General features: G+C 37.8%; 1 protein-coding gene across 9 annotated transcripts in view; it reads left to right on the top strand.

Moving 5' to 3' along the window:
* The window catches only part of LOC118556076, a 45,558-nt gene extending 24,501 nt beyond the window's left edge, over window positions 1-21,057 (top strand). For 5 of the 9 annotated variants that reach the window (XM_036130869.1, XM_036130868.1, XM_036130867.1 and 2 more), the window contains 4 exons: window positions 13,960-14,011; window positions 17,663-17,720; window positions 18,017-18,092; window positions 18,261-21,057. In XM_036130869.1, coding sequence (XP_035986762.1) covers window positions 18,018-18,092; window positions 18,261-20,129 — 1,944 coding nt within the window. In that variant the 5' untranslated portion in view covers window positions 13,960-14,011; window positions 17,663-17,720; window position 18,017 and the 3' untranslated portion in view covers window positions 20,130-21,057. The other 4 variants (XR_004929100.1, XM_036130873.1, XM_036130871.1 and 1 more) reach the window with 3 other exon arrangements.
* The last annotated feature ends 188 nt before the right edge of the window (window positions 21,058-21,245 follow it).

Here is a 21,245-nt window from a genome sequence, read left to right on the forward strand (position 1 = left end):
TGGACGTTTGCCAGAACAAATGGCGTTCCGCGAGCAAGTTATTTTTAGAACGTGACGTCATATCACGTGGTACAGGTAGGGCAAATATGCGTTTTCCTCCACTCTTTCGCTGTACGTTACCCTTGGTTTTACTCAGTAAAACTACTGCTAACCATGGTTTTTAAACATTGTTGTTATGGAACGTGCAACAGCGACTCGAGGTACGCTGATAGGCCGCATATGAAGGATGTTAAAGCCGCAAGCGGCGTCGATCGGCCCTCGCAGCCAAGCGCCGCTGCGGTGCCGGTGTTGTGCGCAATTCTGTTCCCCCATGGAAATCTGTTTCCCCTGTGTCGGGAGCGCGCATTGCAGCGAGGGAGGCTGGGCTGAACACTGTCACCTGACGTCCGATACATTTCTCAGTTAAAACCAAAAATTTAAAAAACTCAACTCAAGGTTTTAAAATTTACTTTAACCGGTAGCTGTTTCCAAAATTATAAAATACACACCACAGATTAATAAAACAGGGTGTTCTTGTGCTATTTTTAACTCTTTCACTTCACTTCTGATAGATTTCTCGGTAAAAAAACAAAAAAACTCAAGTCAAGGTTGTAAAATTTACTTTAATCGGTAGCTGTTTCCAAATTTATAAAATACACACCACCAATTAATAAAGCAGGCTCTTCCTATGCTGATTTCTAGAAGAAGTGGTGTGTATTTTATAATTTTGGAAACAGCTACCGATTAAAGTAAATTTTAAAACTTTGACTTGAGTTTTTTATTTTATTTTTGGTTTTAACCGAGAAATCTATCGGACGTCACGTAACAGTGTTCAGCCCAGCCTCCCTCGCTGCAATGCGCACTCCCGACACAGGGGAAACAGATTTCCATGGGGGAACAGAATAGGGGGTTTTCAGCTGACGTCACGCTCACGTGACTACTCAGCGCGTCCGCCATATTGGGTGGCAGTCGTTTCGCACCGTTGACCTGCGTTGTATGACGCCTTAGGCAGTATTGGAAGTGAACAATGGGGAAAACGTGTTTAATGGTTGGTTGCACGGCCCGTGGAGGTGGAGATCAACGCTCTTTCTATTGCCTACCAGCCGTAATAGTGAATCAGTGTGAAAAAACAAAACAGCTGTCTGAACAACGCCGTCACCTATGGCTGACACGGATATCCAGGTCCGATTTGGACGGTGTTAAGCTGGAATAGGCCAGAGTCTGCGGTGCTCACTTTGTCACAGGTAATTAACTGTTAAGTATTTAAAACATGTAAGAAGAATATATTAATAATAGGGCTTGGGCGTTATGACTTATTACTTTCCGCGGCTGTCATGTTGACTGCCTCCGCCGCCTCTACTGCCTATGACTACCGCGTACTGTGCTCCCTCTCTCAGCCGTGTTTTAATTTGATTAATTTCACATTCACTTGATTTCAACCATGGTAAACCGTTGCTGTATTGTGGGCTGTAACAGCGCAACACATGATCGCCATGGGAAAAACATAGAAACAGAATAATTTTCCACCGCTTTCCTGCCTGGAGGCGCAACCACGGAGAACAACTGTTAGCGATAACAAAGAGTCGTCGGCTCGTCTGAGCGCAGCTTACCTTTGAACGAGTTACAGAGATAACAAAGAGTCATCGGCTCGCTTGGATCGCGGCTGTAAGTCGACCGAACATAACTTTCCACAGTATCCCGATGTCAATGAGAGTGTGTTCTAAACGTTTGAAACACATAGCAGCAAGTTAAAAGTACATTACATGCGCGAGTGGTTGTTAGCACTGACGGTTAGCAGCTACTAAACTAGCATGTGCCAGAGCCCGTCTGAGTGCAGCTTACCTTTGAACGAGTTGCTGTGTTCCCACTGTTTGCTGGCTTTATGATCTGCAGCTCCTACCGGCGCCAATACGGTAAATACAACTTAATTTTTCACTGGTCATTGTTCTGCTTAAATAATTAAAGCCGCGAGCGGCGTCGATCGGCTTTGCAGCCAAGCGCCTTCGCGCACCGCCGTCCGCCAGCCACCGCAGAAGCATGCGACACATTTGCGTCGGATTGTTTACATTTTTACCATCTTATTAAAACTCACCCGTCCACGTATGATGGCGATTTCCTTGATGTACATAACCAGATGTGAACTGGTTGTGAGCCTCTAGACCCTTGTAAGCTCTCATTTCCTCAAGAGTGTGCAGAGGGTTTTCACCGAACACCAGGTAATGCATCTGGATTACGGCTAAACAAGGCACCGTGGAGGGCATAGGGGTCCATATGGTCGATCACGGAACATTTCCTCAGATATACGTCCTTATCTGGTCGCTCTAGCGTGCTGGCGTACTTATCCATTCGCGATAGATAATACGTGTACGACAACTAGAGATAAGGAAGTGTGCCACCCAATATGGCGGACCGGAAGTTGGCCAGTGACGTCAGTGAAAACCCCCTATTGCGCACTGTCACTACGGCCGTTTCTCAATATGCGTTCTTGAGCGTTCTCGTGTGCTCGTGTGCTCGTGACACGTCATCAGCCTCAGCCCGAGCACTGTTCCAATGCTGAGAATGCCAAATCGAGAACGCGCCGAATTCCCCGGATGTTGTTCTCGCCCGCTCTCTTTATCGAGCATGCATCAGAGCAGACTTGTGCGTTCTTCAGACTGACCGCTTGCCCAGAATGCACCGCGGCCGCAGCTTGACTCGAGACAGCGCAAACAGAGCTCACAGCGGTAAGTAAAAAAATCCCTTTTCTGCTGCTATTATTGGTGAAAAAGTACGTTTTAAGATCGTTTGAGGCGAGAATATTATACTTTTAAGCTTCCCTATGTGGCCTGTTTACAGAGTTAGTGCGTAATTAAAAAAAGTAGTGTGCATAATACCGCTGGTTATGATTTATTTGTTTTGTGTTTATCTGACTGACGTGTGTTGCTTTATTAACTCAATACTTGCTGGAATAAATTGTAAATGTCTCCCTAGGACGGCAGCAGCATATAAAATAAATAAATACATACATTCTATAAATGTTTTTCCTATCTAAGTGAGTTTCTTCTGAGTCAGGACACGAATAATTGAGAGGAGAAAGAGGGAAAGAAAATAATAGTAATAATAGTATATGAAAAAACAGACATTTATTTTATACAAATGTTTTATCTTTGGAACAGAATGAAGGTGTAATATATTCAACAAATTATTAACAGTTACTAACATGGTTTAAAACAACGAAATAACTCATTAAGATCTTATACAAACAGACAATGCCTATAAACTTACAATTAAAAATAGTTGGTGGAATGGAAATTAATTTACGCATTATTTTAGGTATTTTTCCAGGTGGTGAAAACAAAAGAAACGAAGCAGCATGTGAACAAGACTCCAACTGATCTACATTAGGTCAGGTGTAGTCATGTTCACTTAAACATGCAGCCAGCTGGAGCAGCTCCCTGTTTTCAGCCGCTGGATGGCCATCCTCCTCTGGGTCAACCTCCTCACCCTCCACGTCCAGCTGGTCACCTGCTGCTATACTAATATTGCGAAGGATGCAGCAGGCGGCGATTACTTTTGGGGCAAACGTGAGGCGGACCTCCAGCACCCTTAAGAAGATGGAACGCCACCGTGTCTTCAGACCACCAAAGACACGCTCAATGATGTTTATCAGCCTTGGCGTGGTGTCTGTTGTAGCGTGCCTCCACTTGACCTGTACCAAATATAAAATTAACTTGTAATTTAGGTAATATGCTGATCTGTCTTAATCTTCTATCCAATTAATATCATCTATCAATTGTGTGTCATTGCTAGCTCTATTTAAGGACAAGAAGGTAAGAGATCTTACTGGCAAGCTGTTTCCCTATAGGATGCACCACAGACCAGCCAGCAGAGGGTCACCAGAACCTCTATCTCCTGTGGCCATCCATGGACCTTCTGGATGGGCAGCAGCTGAAGGAGGAGGACGATGGTGGCCCTGTTTAGCTAGAAGGCTGGTTTCAGGTCCTTCATTAAAAAATATTTGGAGGATTGGCACAGAGGTGTTTACCCTCACATATTTTGTTTCTGTTTCTTCCTGTAAATAAAAAATGCCAAATGTTAATTGTTTTTTGTCACGTTTTCTATGCATAAAACTATACCTGTTTAACATGCAGATTATTATAGTTCTCAAGAAAGAAAAGATAAAATGTATAGTGTTGTAAAACTAGTCAAGTATAGTAAATGTAACAAATGGCTTCCCTTCTCTGGTATTTTTACCATTTCACTGAAAAAATGGGCTGAACTAACTGCACATAATTTATAGATTAATCACTGTAAAGGTGGACAGACATAAAAATGTTTTTTTTTTTCCTTTCTTAATGATCAATGCTGTGAAGGTCAGGAGGTGCAATAAAGTAGCTTAACCCTACTGTTATTAATGTTAAAACTGGGTCTTCATTTTTATTAATATAGGAAAAATAGTCACAATTTCAACCTGATCACGTTTTTAATATCATCATCAATGTTTTTTTTTTTTAAGATAAAAGTAGGAAATAGGCTGTCAATCTTAAAATGCCTACCAGTTGGCAATAGATGGGCGAGCAAAGCCTGCCTTCTGAGCCTCCTCTGCTGCATCAATCTTCTCCTTGCTCGGATTTTCCTCCTCAACTGCATCACCTCCTCTTCAGCCTGCTGGTAAAGCTGACCAACGACCGAAGCAACAGCAACATTGCTCGTATCGCTCATTTTGCTTCTACAAAGTGCTGATTTTTAAAGAAGATTCAATCGCCTCTATAACTAGAACAATTACAACTCCCCACAAAGAAATTCACGCTATTGCTGGTTTTATACCCACAGTTCTGTAATTATTTTAGATATTTTTTATACTTTTTAGAAATTAATTTAAATAAAAAACGTTTTCAATAAGATATGATGGTGTAGTGTATAAATAGTTTTGAACGTTAAAGGAATGCTCAAGCGCTGTGGGTGTGATGACGTCACGAGTATACTTCTGTTCCAATGCACAATACGTGCTGCGTGCTCGCGTTCTCGTCAAGTCCGATCTTCCTGTGTTCTTACCGAGAACAGACTTGACGAGAACGGGCTTCCGGCAAGATGGCGTACCAGGTGCAGCCAGAGCTGTAAGCTCCGTTTTTTTTTTTTGCCCCAATTTACATCACTTCTTTGCTTTCCAACCAATGCCAACTCAACACCCGAACTTCTTTAATCATTAATCGCAAGACGGTAAGAATAACTAACTGACAGAAGACTTATGGCGTCCAAAAAATCTCCTCTCTCCTCCTCTCGTGCTGAGGAGTTAGCTTTAGCTAACCACGACTATGCTGCTAAAGCTGATGCCACCGCCGGAACTTCTAAAAGGAAAGACCCATTTTCTCCCGCTAAAACCCCACCAGTTGTTAAGAAGAAAGACTCAAGAGCAGATGATTCAAATGACATGTGTGCTGTTCTTAACGCGATAAAGCAGCTGACTGATAAAATTGACACACTCGGCTCTCAACTTCAACAAAACTCCGGTATGCTGGCTAACATCGCTAAAGCTGTTGAATTCAACGCTGCTGAGATTAAAGATTGCCAAACGCGGCTCCTGTCCACGGAAAAAGAAGTGGCTGCATTTAAAAAAGATAACACAGACCTTTTGGAACGTGTCCTGGAGCTTGAGCGATACAAGCGTCGATGGAATTTAAAAATTCGAGGTTTGAAAGAGAAAGATGGTGAAAATATCCGTGAAGTGGTGACAAACCTTCTGGTGAAGATTTCCCCCTCTTGGGCCTCAAACATCAATCACATTGTGGATTCAGTGCATCGTCTTGGCAGACACACGGAGAATCAAACCAGGCAAGTCATCGTCCAGTTTACCCAAAGAATGCATCGTGATGTACTGTGGAGAATGACGAAAGATTCGGCTGTTTGCAAAGAGATGCGCATCGCCTTCATAGAAGATCTTTGCAAGGCTGACAGGGAGTCGCGCGCTGCAGTGTGGCCAAAGATCCAGCTAGCAAGAGCAGAAGGAAAGCGGGCTTACTACAGAGGTGGAATTGGATATATAAACGGACAAAAGATTACCTAGTTGACTTTTTCATTATGTTTTGTCTTGAATGTGAAAGTTACAAATTCACAATAGTTTGACCATGTTGGTTAGGTTGGAAAGTCAAAGTTCTATTTTTTGACTTAAACGGGTCAATATTTCCTCTATTATAAATCGTCTTCAATCGCTTCGTTTGTGCGATTTGTCAAGTTTTGTATTTCTCTTCTACTGTTGTTAATTCTTGTTTTCTCAGTTATGAATGTTTCCTTTTCTTGCTTTTCACTTAATGTTAGGGGCATAAGAGATATCACCAAAAGAAAGGCTATTTTCTTGTTTTGTAAGGGCGAAAGAGACAACTTTTTTTTACTGCAAGAAACTCATTCTTGTCCAGAAGATGAAAAATTTTGGATTAATCAGTGGGGGGATAAAATTATCTTTGATCACGGCACCACTAAATCTGCAGGTTTAGCAATTCTTTTCTATAACTCACCTGGGAAATTACTTACTTCTAAATTTAGTATGACCGGTCACTGGCTTATATGTGTTTTAGATCTTAACGGGCATCATACTTTTTTAGTAAATATCTATGGTTTTAACTCCCCTGGACAAAACAAACGGTTACTCTCTGAAATCTCCGAGAATGTTGAAGCTCTTAAGCTCTCCTATCCATCTGCAGACGTTATTGTAGGAGGAGATTACAATATGGTTTACGATGAAGTACTTGATAGACATCCTTCTCGTTTCCAACGCAGTTCCAACTCCACACTTACTGAATTCTGTGGATCTCTTGACTTACTAGACCCCTGGCGCTTCAAATATCCAAACACGAAACAATATTCTTGGTTTAAGCCAAATGATACAATCAAATCCAGAATAGACTTTTGGTTAATTTCCGCCCCCATGAGAAATTTTGTTTCAGAATGTTCCATGTCAGCAGCTCCTCTGACAGATCACGCAGTAATTAAATTGACTTTGAATCCTGGTATTCGTAAAGGTATAGTAGGATATTGGAAATTTAATTCAAGCTTACTTAAAAACAAAGACTTTGAAAGTGGAATTCTTTCTCTGATCTCTGAGGTAATGTCAGATCTGTCTTTATCTTCTCATTCCGCCAGATGGGAATTCTTAAAATTTAGAATACGCAAATTTTGCATTTTCTTTGCGAAAAAGTTAAGTAAAAATGGTAGGCTTTCTGAAATGAGTTTAATTAAAGATATAAACACTTATTGCAGTAAGACTTCTCCTACTGAAGAAGATAAACAAATATTACAAAATCTGCAGACTAAGCTGGATGAAATTTATACTCATAAGGCGAAAGGCGCCTACATTAGATCTCGTGCTAAATGGATCGAAGAAGGGGAAAAAAGTACCTCTTATTTCTGTCAGCTTGAGAAAAGAAGGCAGGAAAAAAACTCTATTAAAGCCTTGAAGGTGCATGACCAAATTATAACTGACCCTATTTTGATTTCCAGAGAAGTTTTCTCCTTCTACAACCATCTTTACTCCTCTTCATATTCTTCTGATAATGCTTCTTTCTTTTTCAGTCACATCCTGAATCTTGTACCTCGCATTGATGAAGAGTTTGCAGTTTTGTGTGATGCTGATATCTCTATCAATAAGTTGGATGTAGCTGTCAACAGTTTATCTTTGAACAAATCTCCTGGGTGTGATGGTCTTACATCCAATTTTTACAAACATTTCTGGAACCATTTAAGAGAACCCTTTTTTAATATGGTTAATGAAGTGATGGACAATTTGGCTTTCCCACCAACTATGAAACAAGGAGTAATTATTTTAATCCCCAAACCTGGTAAAGACCATAGAATTCTTGATAATCTCAGACCAATCACTTTACTAAACACTGACTACAAGATTCTTACCCTAATTTATGCCAACAGGCTAAAATCAAATTTGCATAAAATTATTAGTGAATCCCAATCTGGTTTTATCCAGAAAAGGTCCATTCACAATAATATTCGCTTAGTACTTGATCTCCTAGATTATAACTATTTAATAAAAGATGATGGCTTTATTTTGTTTCTCGACTTCTATAAAGCTTTTGATTCCATTGAACATCCGTTTATCTTTAGCTGCTTAAAATTTTTAGGATTTGGTCCCAAATTTCGACATATTATTCAATCTCTTTATAAGGACACAAACAGCTCTGTCTCCTTACCAGGTGGTACCTCGCCTCGTTTTACTATAGAACGCGGAGTGAAACAAGGTTGTCCCATCTCCCCATTTCTTTTTTTAATTGCTGTGGAAATGCTTTCAATTTTTATAAAAAATTCTAATATTGCTCCTTTAAATGCTCTTGGTATGCCTTTACTTATTAGCCAGCTAGCTGACGATACTACCATCTTTATGAAGCAGTTATCAGAAGTCCCAAAGATACTGGAAAGAATTCACATATTTTCTAAAGCTTCAGGGTTGAAACTCAATTTAAATAAATGTGAATTGATACCTATTCATCAAACACAACTTCACCTAACAGAAGCTTATGGCATACCCATAAAATCTACTGTGAAATATTTAGGTATTACTATTACCAAAAACTATGCTGACAGAGAAAATGAAAATATTTGGAAAGTAGTAGATAATTGCCAATCTAAGCTCAACTTGTGGCTGCTGCATGATGTTAGTTTACTAGGTAGAGTCTTTTTGACTAAGATGGAAAGTATTTCAAGATGTATCTTTCCAGCATATTCTTTAGCGATCTCCAATAGAGCTATTAAAAGAATAAATCAAATTAATTTCAACTACATTTGGAGGAAAAAAACACATTATATTAAAAAAGACTTTATTATCTAAGAAATATGAGGATGGAGGGTTAGAAGCCATTGATTTTGAGTTCATGAATGGAACTTTGAAAATTAACTGGTTAAAATCACTTTTAAACACAAATAACATCTGGTTTCATATCCCCAGGCAAATCTTTAAGATGCTGGGAGGCATTGATTTCTTACTTAAATGTGATTACTTAATTCAAAAATTGCCCATCAAATTAGCTCTCTTCCACCAACAAGTCCTTTTATATTGGAAACTTCTATACAATCATAATTTTAATTCAATTCAATTCAATTCAATTTTATTTATATAGCGCCAAATCATGAAACATGTCATCTCAAGGCACTTTACAAAGTCAAGTTCAATCATATTATACAGATTGGGTCAGATTATACAGATTGGTCAAAAATGTCCTATATAAGGAAACCAGTTGATTGCATCAAAGTCCCGACAAGCAGCATTCACTCCTGGGGAACCGTAGAGCCACAGGAAGAGTCATCTGCATTGTACATGGCTTTGCTGCAATCCCTCATACTGAGCAAGCATGAAGCGACAGTGGGAAGAAAAACCACCCATTAACGGGAAGGAAAAACCTCCGGCAGAACCGGGCTCAGTATGAACGGTCATCTGCCTCGACCGACTGGGGTTACAGAAGACAGAACAGAGACACAACAAGAGAAACAAAAAAGCACAGAAGCACACATTGATCTAGTAATCTGTTCTACATTAGATGGTAGTAGCGGGTGAGCCGTCTTCTCTGGATGATGTCACAGTTAACAGAACGCCAGACCAGGTGTACCTACTATGAAGAGAAAAGAGAGAGAACAGAAAGTTAAAGCAGAAATGACAACACATAATGCATAATTGAAGAACAGTAGAACTCAATATAGTGAGAAAATTAGATCCTGATATACTCCAGTAACCTAAGCCTATAGCAGTAAAACTATAAAGGTAGCTAAGAGTAACATGAGTCACTAGTTATAATTTTTGTCAAAAAGAAAAGTTTTAAGCCTAGTCTTAAAAGTAGACAGGGTGTCTGCCTCACGGACCAAAACTGGGAGTTGGTTCCACAGGAGAGGAGCCTGATAGCTAAAGGATCTGCCTCCCATTCTACTTTTAGAGACTCTAGGAACCACCAGCAGACCTGCGGTCTGAGAGCGAAGTGCTCTGTTAGGAACATACGGGGTAATCAGAGCTCTGATATATGATGGAGTTTGATTATTAAGGGCTTTATACGTTAGAAGAAGAATTTTAAATTCTATTCTTGATTTAACAGGAAGCCAATGAAGGGAAGCTAAAATTGGAGAAATATGATCCCTCTTGTTGATTTTCATCAGAACTCTTGCTGCAGCATTTTGGATCAGCTGAAGGCTTTGAACTGCATTTTGTGGACTTCCTGATAGTAAAGAATTACAATAGTCCAATACAATATCCTTGAAGTAACAAATGCATGGACCAGTTTTTCAGCATCACTCCTGGACAGAATGTTTCTAATTTTGGCGATATTCCGGAGGTGAAAAAAGGAAACTCTGGAAACCTGTTTAATATGGGATTTAAATGACATGTCTTGGTCAAAAATAACACCAAGATTTTTTACTTAAGATTAGATATAGGTCTGTAATTTACTAACTCATCTTGATCAAGAGAAGGTTTCTTAAGTAAAGGTTTAATAACAGCTACTTTCAAAACCTGTGGTACATATCCATTTACTAAGGATAGATTAATCATGTCTAAAATAGTGCCACTGATCAAAGGGAATATGTCCTTAAACAACTTGGTTGGGATTGGGTCTAACATACAGGTAGAAGGTTTAGATGAAGCTAAAATTTTAGATAGCTCAGAAAGCTCTACTGCTTCTAAACAGTTCAAACACTGCGCAGATTCTAAAGATTCCTCCAATGCTGCCTCACTTACTGAGGACGAGGTAATCATGTTTGGGAGGATGCCAATTATTTTATCTTTAATGGCATCAATTTTATTTATGAAGAATCCCATAAAATCATTACTACTAAGAGCTAAGGGAATGGATGGATCAACAGAGCTGTGGCTCTGGGTAAGTTTGGCAACTGTACTAAAGAGAAATCTAGGATTATTTTTATTCTCTTCAATTAATGATGAAAAATATGCTGCTCTAACTCTGCGGAGGGTCTTGTTATACAACAATAGTCTGTCCCTCCAGATTAAGTAGGATTCCTCTTGGTGTGTAGAGCGCCATTTTCTCTCCAATTTCCTAACATTGTGCTTCAAGGAACGCAGCTCTGAATTAAACCAAGGAGCCAGCTTCCTGTGAATAATCACTTTTTCAAGGGAGCTACATTGTCTAATGCAGAACGCAATGAGGAAGTCACATTGTTAGCAAAGGTATCGATTTGTGAATGGGAAGAAACAGCAATGCTGCCATCTACAGGGCATTTCTGCAATACAGAGGATATTAAAAAGGGGACAGACTCTTTAAGTTTTGATACAGCATTATCCGATAAAGATCTACTTTAATGGAACCCTCTTTTGGGGGTGGAGAATTCAGTTAGATTAAACTCAAATGTTATTAAAAAATGATCAGACAGGACAGGGTTGTGAGAGAATACTGTTAATTCTTCACAATCAATGCCATATGTCAGAACAAGGTCTAAAGTATGGAGCATTTTGAGCAAAACCAATTGAATCTAGGATAGTTTTAAAGGCTACACTAAGGTTATCACATTCAGTGTCAACATGGATGTTAAAATCACCCACTATAATAACCTTATCAGTATTTAACACCAAATCAGATAAGAAATCTGACAACTCATCCAAAAACTGAGTGTAAGGGCCTGGTGGACGATACAAAACAACAAACAGAAGAGGTTTTATTGCTTTGCAGTTTGGATGAGGGAAACTGAGGGTTAAATGTTCAAAAGAACTGTAATTATTAGTTGGCCTGGGACTAATTAATAAATCAGACTGAAAGATAGTTGCCACTCCTCCTCCTCTTCCCACAGATCTGGGAATGTGGAAATTTGAATAACTGGAGGGGGTTGACTCATTTATACTAACGTAGTCCTCTTGTAGCCAGGTTTCTGTGAGACAAAACAAATCAATCTGATTATCAGAAATCAATTCATTAACTAACAAAGTCTTTGGAGGGAGAGACCTTATATTTAATACTTTTTTTTTACTCCACACAATACCCCGATTTGGAATAATAGATATGTTACTATTAGAAACAAGTCTGTATTTTATAAGGATTGGTTAGATAATGGTATTTGGTCTCCAATTCACCTTGTAGATAATAGTGGCCAGCTTTTAGCATTTAATGACTTCTGTGCTAAATATGGTAATTTTACTAATCTAAAAACATTCAAGCTTATTACCAAAGCTATTCCACACTCTATTTTGATCTTGATTAGAAGTGTTTTATCAACATCCACTAACCTTATCCTTCCTCAGCTTCCTCTAACCTTAATAGGTGATTGTGATTTCAGAGAGACTCCAATTCAAAATAAAACTATTCGTTACTTATTCACTCGTATCTTGTTTCCATTTCAATCTTACAAAAATTCTATCTTAGAATTCTTTCCTAAAGATATTGTGCCCTGTTTGAGAACACAGTTTTTGAAATTTCCTATTCCCCCCAAAGCGAAAGAAATTCATTATCGTACGTTCAATAATATATATCCCTCCAATGACTTTTTACATAAGCGTTTTGGATTTGAAACCAATTGTTGTTCCTTCTGCAATACTGATATTGAATCTACTGACCATGTATTTTTTCTCTGTAATTTCTCTGATACTTTTTGGCAAAATGTTTTCATATGGTTACAACCTAGTTTTCCTCAGCTGGAGATTTTTTGTCAGAAAGACCTTATTTTTGATCTAATCTTAGACTGTAAAAAAACATCCCTTCTGATAAATACTATCATAATTCTTGGAAAGTCATACATACATAAGTCCAAATGTAAGAAAATGCCTCCTAAATTTTGCACTTTTTTCAATGAGTTTCTACTCTATGTAAAAGCCCTTAAAATAATGGTGACTCCTATTGCTAAAAAACGTCTCAACATTATTGTAGAACATAAGTTAGCAGTCTTGTAGCTCGTAACTGCCTTGTTTTCAATGGTTTCAATGTATTCTTTTTGTTTTAGTTTTTTTCTTTGTTTTTTTTTTTTTTTTTTGTCTGTCCTTTTGTGGCTGTTCTGCATCCATGCCTCTCATTTCTGTTTTGTATTGAAACACCTTTTGATTTGCTGCCTTGTGATTTGTATAATTTTTCAATAAAAAAAAAAAAAAAAAAAAAAGACTTGACGAGAACGCGAGTATATGGAAGCCCGTTTCCGCCACATGAAAATAAAAAAATGGCACATAGAAAGTCATAATTATGAGATACAAAGTCATAATTATGAGATACTAAGTCATAATTATGAGATAAAATGTCATAATTATGAGATAGAAAAGTCATAATTATGAGATACTAAGTCATAATTATGAGATACAAAGTCATAATTATGAGATACTAAGTCATAATTATGAGATACTAAGTCATAATTATGAGATATAAAAGTCATAATTATGAGATACTAAGTCATAATTATGAGATATAAAAGTCATAATTATGAGATAAAAAAGTCATAATTATTAGTTAAAATGTCATAATTATGAGATAGAAAAGTCATAATTATGAGATACTAAGTCATAATTATGAGATAAAAAAGTCATAATTATGAGATACTAAGTCATTATTATGAGATACTAAGTCGTTATTATGAGATACTAAGTCATAAATATGAGATAAAAAAGTCATAATTATGAGTTAAAATGTCATAATTATGAGATAGAAAAGTCATAATTATGAGATACTAAGTCATTATTATGAGATAAAAAAGTCATAATTATGAGATACTAAGTCATTATTATGAGATACTAAGTCATAATTATGAGATAAAAAAGTCATAATTATGAGTTAAAAAGTCATAATTATGAGATAAAATGTCATAATAATGAGATACCATGTCATAATTTCAAACTATGAGATAAGCCTACCGGAGCCGTTGAGAGACAAGTCTCCTTGGAGGAACAGCGTGGCTGAACTCATTTACAGGCATTGCTCCTAAATACTTGGTAAGCATAATTAGCATCACTGCGCTCATTACAGGTAGCCTGCTTGGATCACACGGGTTGCATTGTAGGCTACGTGTGTTCATTTTCTGTCTCTACAGGGACGTCTGCAGACAGGATTTACCAAAACATACAAATGTTATCGAGGGAAATGTAAGTATCAGAAATAAGCTGCTGGATGTTTTTGTTTTAATTCTTTTGTTTTGAAGTGGCTTTAGAATGCTTGTTTCGCTTGTGCTGTTTCCAGCTGCACAAGCTTAAAACAGCTTTTGCCGCAAAGTTAGCATAGCAAAGTTAGCTAGCCTCATGCTGGGCTGTTTTAACTTGTGATAAGTATGTGGATAATTTGACGAATTATTAGATTGTTTTTATCTCAAAGTGTGAAAAGAGGTCAATTAATACACTGATTGAGGCGAGTTAATGTGTACAATTCTTAGCCTAATATTAACCACCATCTAATATAAGCTTAAAACAGCCTTCAATTTGCATGTATGCATAGTCTCCGAACAGCACCACGTAAGGGGACAGATCAAATAAGATGTCAAGGATTTAATGATCACTAGACTATAAAGGGTAAGTCTTGTGAAATGCATGTTACTAAATGCTTATCATAAAGCAGCCTTACTATGTTTTATTGTCATCAGTCGATATAATTTCCCAGTTTATTATATCAGTCAACATGTAGATTTAGAACAGACACAGGAATGAAAGCAATGTGGTAATCTGAAGGACCTTATTGTGTTTAGCTACTTTAGGAATAAATGCTTAGTTTTTAAATTCGAACCAAGCAACAGATTTTTTTCACATTTTGATGCAAAACCAGCTATAAGCTCCCAGAGAGGGTTCCTATTGTTTTGTATGTACACTGCAAACAAATAGTTTCAGTTGTGAAAAACATATTTGGCTAATAATTTAAGTCAGCTCAGAAAATAACGGTGTTGGGTCCCTAAACATTATGGAATTGTCAGTACATACATATATGTTGATGAATGATTATGTCAACCAGGGAAGGTTATGCTAGCTTTTGTGCTTTTGTTATGAAATGTGGGGAAAGCCAACTTTTGGAGTTGGTTGTGGAGTTAGAGAGGCTGTTTGTTTGTTGTTCAAGTTTGACAATAAAAATTGCTGCCAAAGAGATGCTGCCATCTCTTTGTAATTTCGTTATACTACCTCTACAATGACAATAAAGCTTATTATTTGTTTCGGATTTAAGTTTAGTTACTACATTTCATACTTAAGTTACAAGAGTTCAGATTTTGTAACTGTTAGATGGTTGCCTAGTGTTTAGAGAGCAGGGGTCTCATTTATAAAACATTGCATAGTATCCACACTAAGAGTGTATGTACACCAAGAAAAAGAAAATGGCATACAGCAAAAAAAATTCAGATTAACAAAATCATGAGAACACACACCAGCACGCAATTTCATTTTACAGCTTTTCCTGAAGGTTTCCATACAAGGTTCCTTCTCAGGTTCTGCGCTCTACACGCCCAGATTCATCCACTAATTGTCAATACAAAGCACCTCATGAATGTTAGTATGTCAACTGATCGTTTGTTTCACCAAGGTGAAGTGGTAATCACGGGAAAAAAAACTAAAAAACTCTGGAAAAGTTTTAAAGAAAGGTGTTTATCAAATGAGAAAGTCAGAGGTAAAATCAAAGATTTTGCCCACATTAAAATAAGTTGTTAAAAAATTAAACAAGACTCCTATTCTCAATGTCAGTGGAAAGCCGTGCTCCGTGTTGAAAGTCCTCTGAGGCTGTGCGCTCATTCATAGGAATGAGGGAGAGGAAGGAATGAAAGCCCCCCCCCCTCCAAAAAATATATTTTTTCCACATAAATAAAAATAATGACTTCTGCATGAGTTTGAGCAGTATGCAGACCTTCCCTGCCCTCTGATAGTTGGAGACAGGGGCATAGCTATGGGTGGCCACTTTGTTTCAGGGCCCACCCAATAACGTGGCTTTCCTTTGGGAGATTTTTATTTATTTATTCATTTATTTCATTTTAGGGGTGTCACTTAAACTCATAAAAATAACCACCAAATAAAATAAAATGAGGCAGAATAAAATTTAATGTATGCTTATCCTATATATGAAAACAGCAAGCGTCATGTTCTAGTTCTGAGTAATCCAGCGGCACAGAGAGAAATTTGCTTAGTAAATGGAGACTGTAATAAGCCAAATGCAATGAGATGGTGGAAACATCACATTTGTTGAGAAACTGTGAGCATGTGAAAGTGGTATTGGATGTTGTCATGATGTGTGCCAAAAGGGACATTCTTTTTAGGGGCATAGAGAAACAGAAGAGCGGCGGATTCTTTTTTGGGGTGGGTGCACTGTGGGACTGCTGTGTCGCCTTGCGCTTGAATTGAGGTGCACGTACTAAATTTAGTCACATGGTAATGTCGATGGTTACTTTTAAGGGGTGTTTTTAGGTTCTTGTTACACTGGGAGCTTCAGCTCAGATCCCTCATTCCTCTTCCTCATTCTTTAAACTTTACAGGCTGTATTTATGCATTTTCCCCATGATGTTTATCATTGAACATAAATAACGCTGGGACCAGACAATCAGTTCCCAAATAGACTATTGTTCTTCAACAGCCATCTGTGTAGAAAAGTGTGACGCAGTGAAGCGCAGAGCGCAAAAGGGCTGTGGCTTATAGAATTTTGGGTTATGATAGATAAATAAAAGTGCTATTTGCTATAGTGGTATTTCATGTAGGCTTAAGACTATTGCTAGTGGGTTAAAGGAGAAGCAGGAGTCCAGGCCTCACTGGGTCCGCTTGGAGCACAAACATAAAAGATCCGCTTTGAGAAGAACTTCAAACTCAGATTTCAGCATGCATGATTATGCATCTAGAGGCGCTCTACGCAAATACATGGGAAATAATGTCTGGTCAGGGTGGAGGCTTAAATGACAAACCTGTGGTTGTGAAAGTTGACATAAAAGGTTATGAAATGTAACAATCTGTAGCAAAGCAATATTTGATTTCTGAAACTGCATTTCCTCCTAATTCTTCATCTAAGATCTTCCAGCACTGTCAATGCATTCACTGTGCAGCATTAATTTTACTGTTTACAGCAATTAAAGTGATTGCCTTTCACCTTGTCACATTAATCTTGTAATCTATGGCACACATCACCCTGGTGATCATTGTGGAGATGAATGTGATGGTGGAAAACCCTCACAAACTGTTGTGCAGACATCCCTGGATGGTTTCACAGCTAACAGAACGCCAGACCGGGTGTACCTACTATCAAGAGAAAAATGACAGAACAAATTGCTAAAAGATTAAATAACAACAAACAATGCAAATGTGAGTACAGTAGGAGAACTCCGAGTGATAAAAATAGATCTTGATGTCCTCCAGCAGAGTAGGCCTACAGCAGCATAACTACAGAGGTAGCTCAGGTTAAGCGAAGCACACAGAAAGAAAGCTTTTAATATTAGTCTTAAAAGTAGACAGGGTGTCTGCCTCACAGACTAAAATTGGGAGTTGGTTCCACAGGAGAGGAGCTTGATAAGTAAAGTATCTGCCTCCCATTCTACTTTTAGAGACTCTAGGAACCTCATTGTCAAGTTATGGTAGAGTAGTTAGTGATTATATGGAACACAATAGAAACTATTCTGACTGTTTTTAAATAGAAATATTCTATCTATGGCAATTAATTTATGTTGTTTGACGCGAGATCACATAGGGCATCTGACGTTGATCTGACATTGGATCAACAGAAAACCTGAAAATGTGAACAATAATCACCAGCACTGCTTTTAACAGTTTACTTTGTTCAACTTTTAGGACATCAGCACCTATGAGACAGACGAAGGAGGTTCCATTGACCCGAATGTGAATAGAGGTAAATTGGAAGGCTCCGTCCTGGAAAATTTCAATTTAGAATATTGAACATTTTAAATGTAATACTAAAAACTAAAGATTACTCTGATGTTGTTTGGTCAAATTGCTTTTACAATGTACTTGACCGTTTTTATTAGGAGGAGAAATCCATTTTGAATCTTATTTGTAAAGAATTTTCAGATCAATAGTTTCCTTATGAACACAAAAGTTTTTATTTCAAATAACATGGTCAGGCTACTTATTTTGTGATGTTATATTTCAATAGATGTTATTCATTAGGTATTGTAACTGTCACAGGATGGATGAGATATATGACTTCTTAAGATCACGGGATGTTTCAGAGGAAGTCATACAACAACTGGAAAAGGATAAGGTAGTTAGATTGTTAAGGAAATGTTTTCCATTTAACGGTTATAATAAAACACTATTGCAGAGACGTGGCAAAGAGAGCTGATTCTTCATTTGCTTCTTTTTTCGTATAGTTTTTTTATTTTTATAAATATAAAAAATAACAAATAATTGTTTTAACATTCTTTTGTAGATCGATTCCAGTGTCATACCGCTCATGACAGATGAGCAGCTGAAGGTGTATCTCCCATCTTACGGTGATCGACTGGCCCTTCTTGGATATTGCAGACGGAGGGAAAATGATCCTGCTGGCCGGAAATCAAAACTTCTTGACAGACTGAGAGCAAAGATTTCAAGAAACAAAAGCAAGGATCATAGGGAGGTTTCAGAAAATGAAACCGTCAAAAATGCTCAAAAAAATGTACGGAAAGTTGAATTAGGATGGCTGAATTTTCGAGATGGAAAGTATTCTCAAGTTAGGACAAAGAAAGGTGGTGGAACAAGAAAAGTTGCTGTGTCAAAGGACTGTAGAAAAAATGAGTTAGTTGAAAAGGCAGTTGGTTTGTTTTTTCCTGCTCAAAGAAATACACAGGGAAGAATCACGGATTTTGAGGTTGATATAACAGATTTTCAAGAACATTCACTTGATGAGCATATCACTGTTGGAGAACTTTATGAGCAGACAAAACTACCCCTTCTGCGTTTTTACCTAACAACCAAAAGAAAGGACAGTGCCAGTGACTCAGAAACAGAAAGTGCCAGTGCAAATGCCCAACAGGATGTCATATATGTTGGAAACAGCAGTGTACTGACAAACAGCAGCAGTGATGATATTCACCTAGTTTACTCAACAGTTGACATGGGGGATTTATCCAGTGTCCACGAGATAGATGCAGCAATGAATGTGGACATTTTGGAAGATAGTGGCACGGTTACTTTTTTCACAGGACTTATTTCTAATACAGAAAGTGCTAGTCTTGATGACACCCTTCTGCTGTCTCCACAGTCATCTAGCCCAGTGGTTTCTTCTTCTCATCTTGATTCTTTTCAGGAGCCCATAGTTCAGAGAGAAAAAGTAAAAAAAATCCTTGTTCTTCACCGTTGCCAAATCCTTAAAGAACTGATTTCACATTTTTGTGATGTAAGCGTTACTCAGGAGGACATATCTATTCAAGTGGTGCTCCCGGATGGAAAGCAAGAAAAGGCTATTGATGATGGAGGAGTTTTGAGGGATGTGCTCTCTGAGTTTTGGCAAGACTTTTATGAACAGTGTACACTGGGCAATAACTTTAAGGTGCCCTTCTTGCGTCACGATTTTGGACAGCAACAATGGGAAAGCATTGGCCGAATCATTGCCTTTGGCTGGCAAAAACAGAAGTACCTGCCTATAAAACTTGCCCCAGTAATACTGGAACAAGCAGCTCTTGGCTGTATAAAGAGTCCTCTTGTTGACAGCTTCCTCAGGTATGTTACAGAGTCAGATCGGATCGTGTTTGAATCTTGTCGATCAGATTTTGAGAGTGTGGACAGTGAAGAGCTGCTGGAAATCATGGATCTCCATAACTGTCGAAGAGTACCAACAGCTGATAACTTTGAACTACTACTTGAGGAGCTTGCCCACCAAAAGCTGATTCAGGAACCTGCTTTTGTTATTGAGCAGTGGAGCACTGTGCTTTCCCCACTGAGGTCTGAGCTGGAATGTATTACAGCTGCCTATGAAAATCTCCAGCCAACATTCAGAAAGGTAATGCGTTCACTAGTATACCCTACAATCATGACTGAACAACAGAAAAATATCACCAAATATTTAAGCTCTTATCTCAGGGAATCAGACAAACAGCACTTGTCACTTTTTCTTCGGTTTTGCACGGGATCTGATTTGTTTCTCGGAAGGAACATCAGCATTAGCTTCACTCAACTTCAAGGTGTTCAGAGACGCCCAGTTGCCCATACATGCGGATGCTACCTGGAGTTGCCAGTTAATTATGAAAACTACCCAGATTTTCGACACGAAATAAACAAAGTCCTAGAAAGCAGTGTATGGGTGATGGACATAGTGTAACAAATTTCAACTGAGGAACATGCAAGTTTAGCATTTTGTTTTAAAAATATTCTTTTCATTTATACCCTCACACTTTTGTACTTTTGCACTGTTTTGTGCCCTGAGATTATATAAAGACTGGCAAAGCCTTAGTAGTAATAGTAGTAAGCATTCACATACTGGTGTTTAGGTTTTTTTTCTGTTAAAGTACTCAAAGTTAGAAAAAAAAGTTTAAAACAGAAATTTGAGTTTTCTATTGCTGTTATGATTTTTTTTTAATAATTATAATTGAGACTACAAAGATTTGAGTTAACTGAGTCAAAAATGCAATAAGGCACCCATGCTTATAAATCTAGCATTAGGTTTGATAAAATACTGCTTATTTGCATTCCTGAAGTTTTGTGTCCTATTTTAGTGACATGGTTTATGTGCTGGTACACACTTTAAGTATTCTGGAGGTGAATGTGTTGTTTTTCAATGTAAAAAAGAAATGCTATGAAAAATCTTGCTGGCTGATATTTCAAATTGGTTAGTCTGGTGGCCACTATAGTTAACGCATCTTGCTAGTTCTGATTAACAAGAGTAAGATGGTTGAGTTGATGTGACATGAGTTTGAGTTCTGAAGCAAATGGAACAAAGTACTCATAGTATTGATAGAAACTTGTTTTTGTTATTGTAAATATATGATTATATTCTCAATAACAGATTGTTTCCAATGTAACAGTTTGATCTAAAACTTAAATAGAAAACAACTGAGAAATCACACTAATTTCAGTTAGTCTCCTATTGTTTTACAGCAGCTTACTTTGCATAACTATGCCCTGAAGCATTATTTTGTCATTATTTGAAACTGCTTTTAAAATGACCCAAAGTCTTGTCTAATTGCAGTGGAAAGAAGTTTTAATATTTTATTTTAAAACACATAATAAAGCACTTTTCATAAGAATTATTTTATGTATTCCATTTTTTGGAGGGAGGAGGTGACAGGGTTTGACTATAAATCTTTTTTAAAATCTTATTGGGATGCACACATCACAAAAGTTACAAATGCAGTTTTCATTTCCATTGTTTGCCATTTAATAATTAACTTAATGTAATGTGAATTGTAAATGAAGGGAAAACATCGGAATGAGCTCG

The sequence above is a fragment of the Fundulus heteroclitus genome, unplaced genomic scaffold (assembly GCF_011125445.2).
Source record: "Fundulus heteroclitus isolate FHET01 unplaced genomic scaffold, MU-UCD_Fhet_4.1 scaffold_39, whole genome shotgun sequence".
Taxonomy (NCBI): Eukaryota; Metazoa; Chordata; class Actinopteri; order Cyprinodontiformes; family Fundulidae; genus Fundulus; species Fundulus heteroclitus.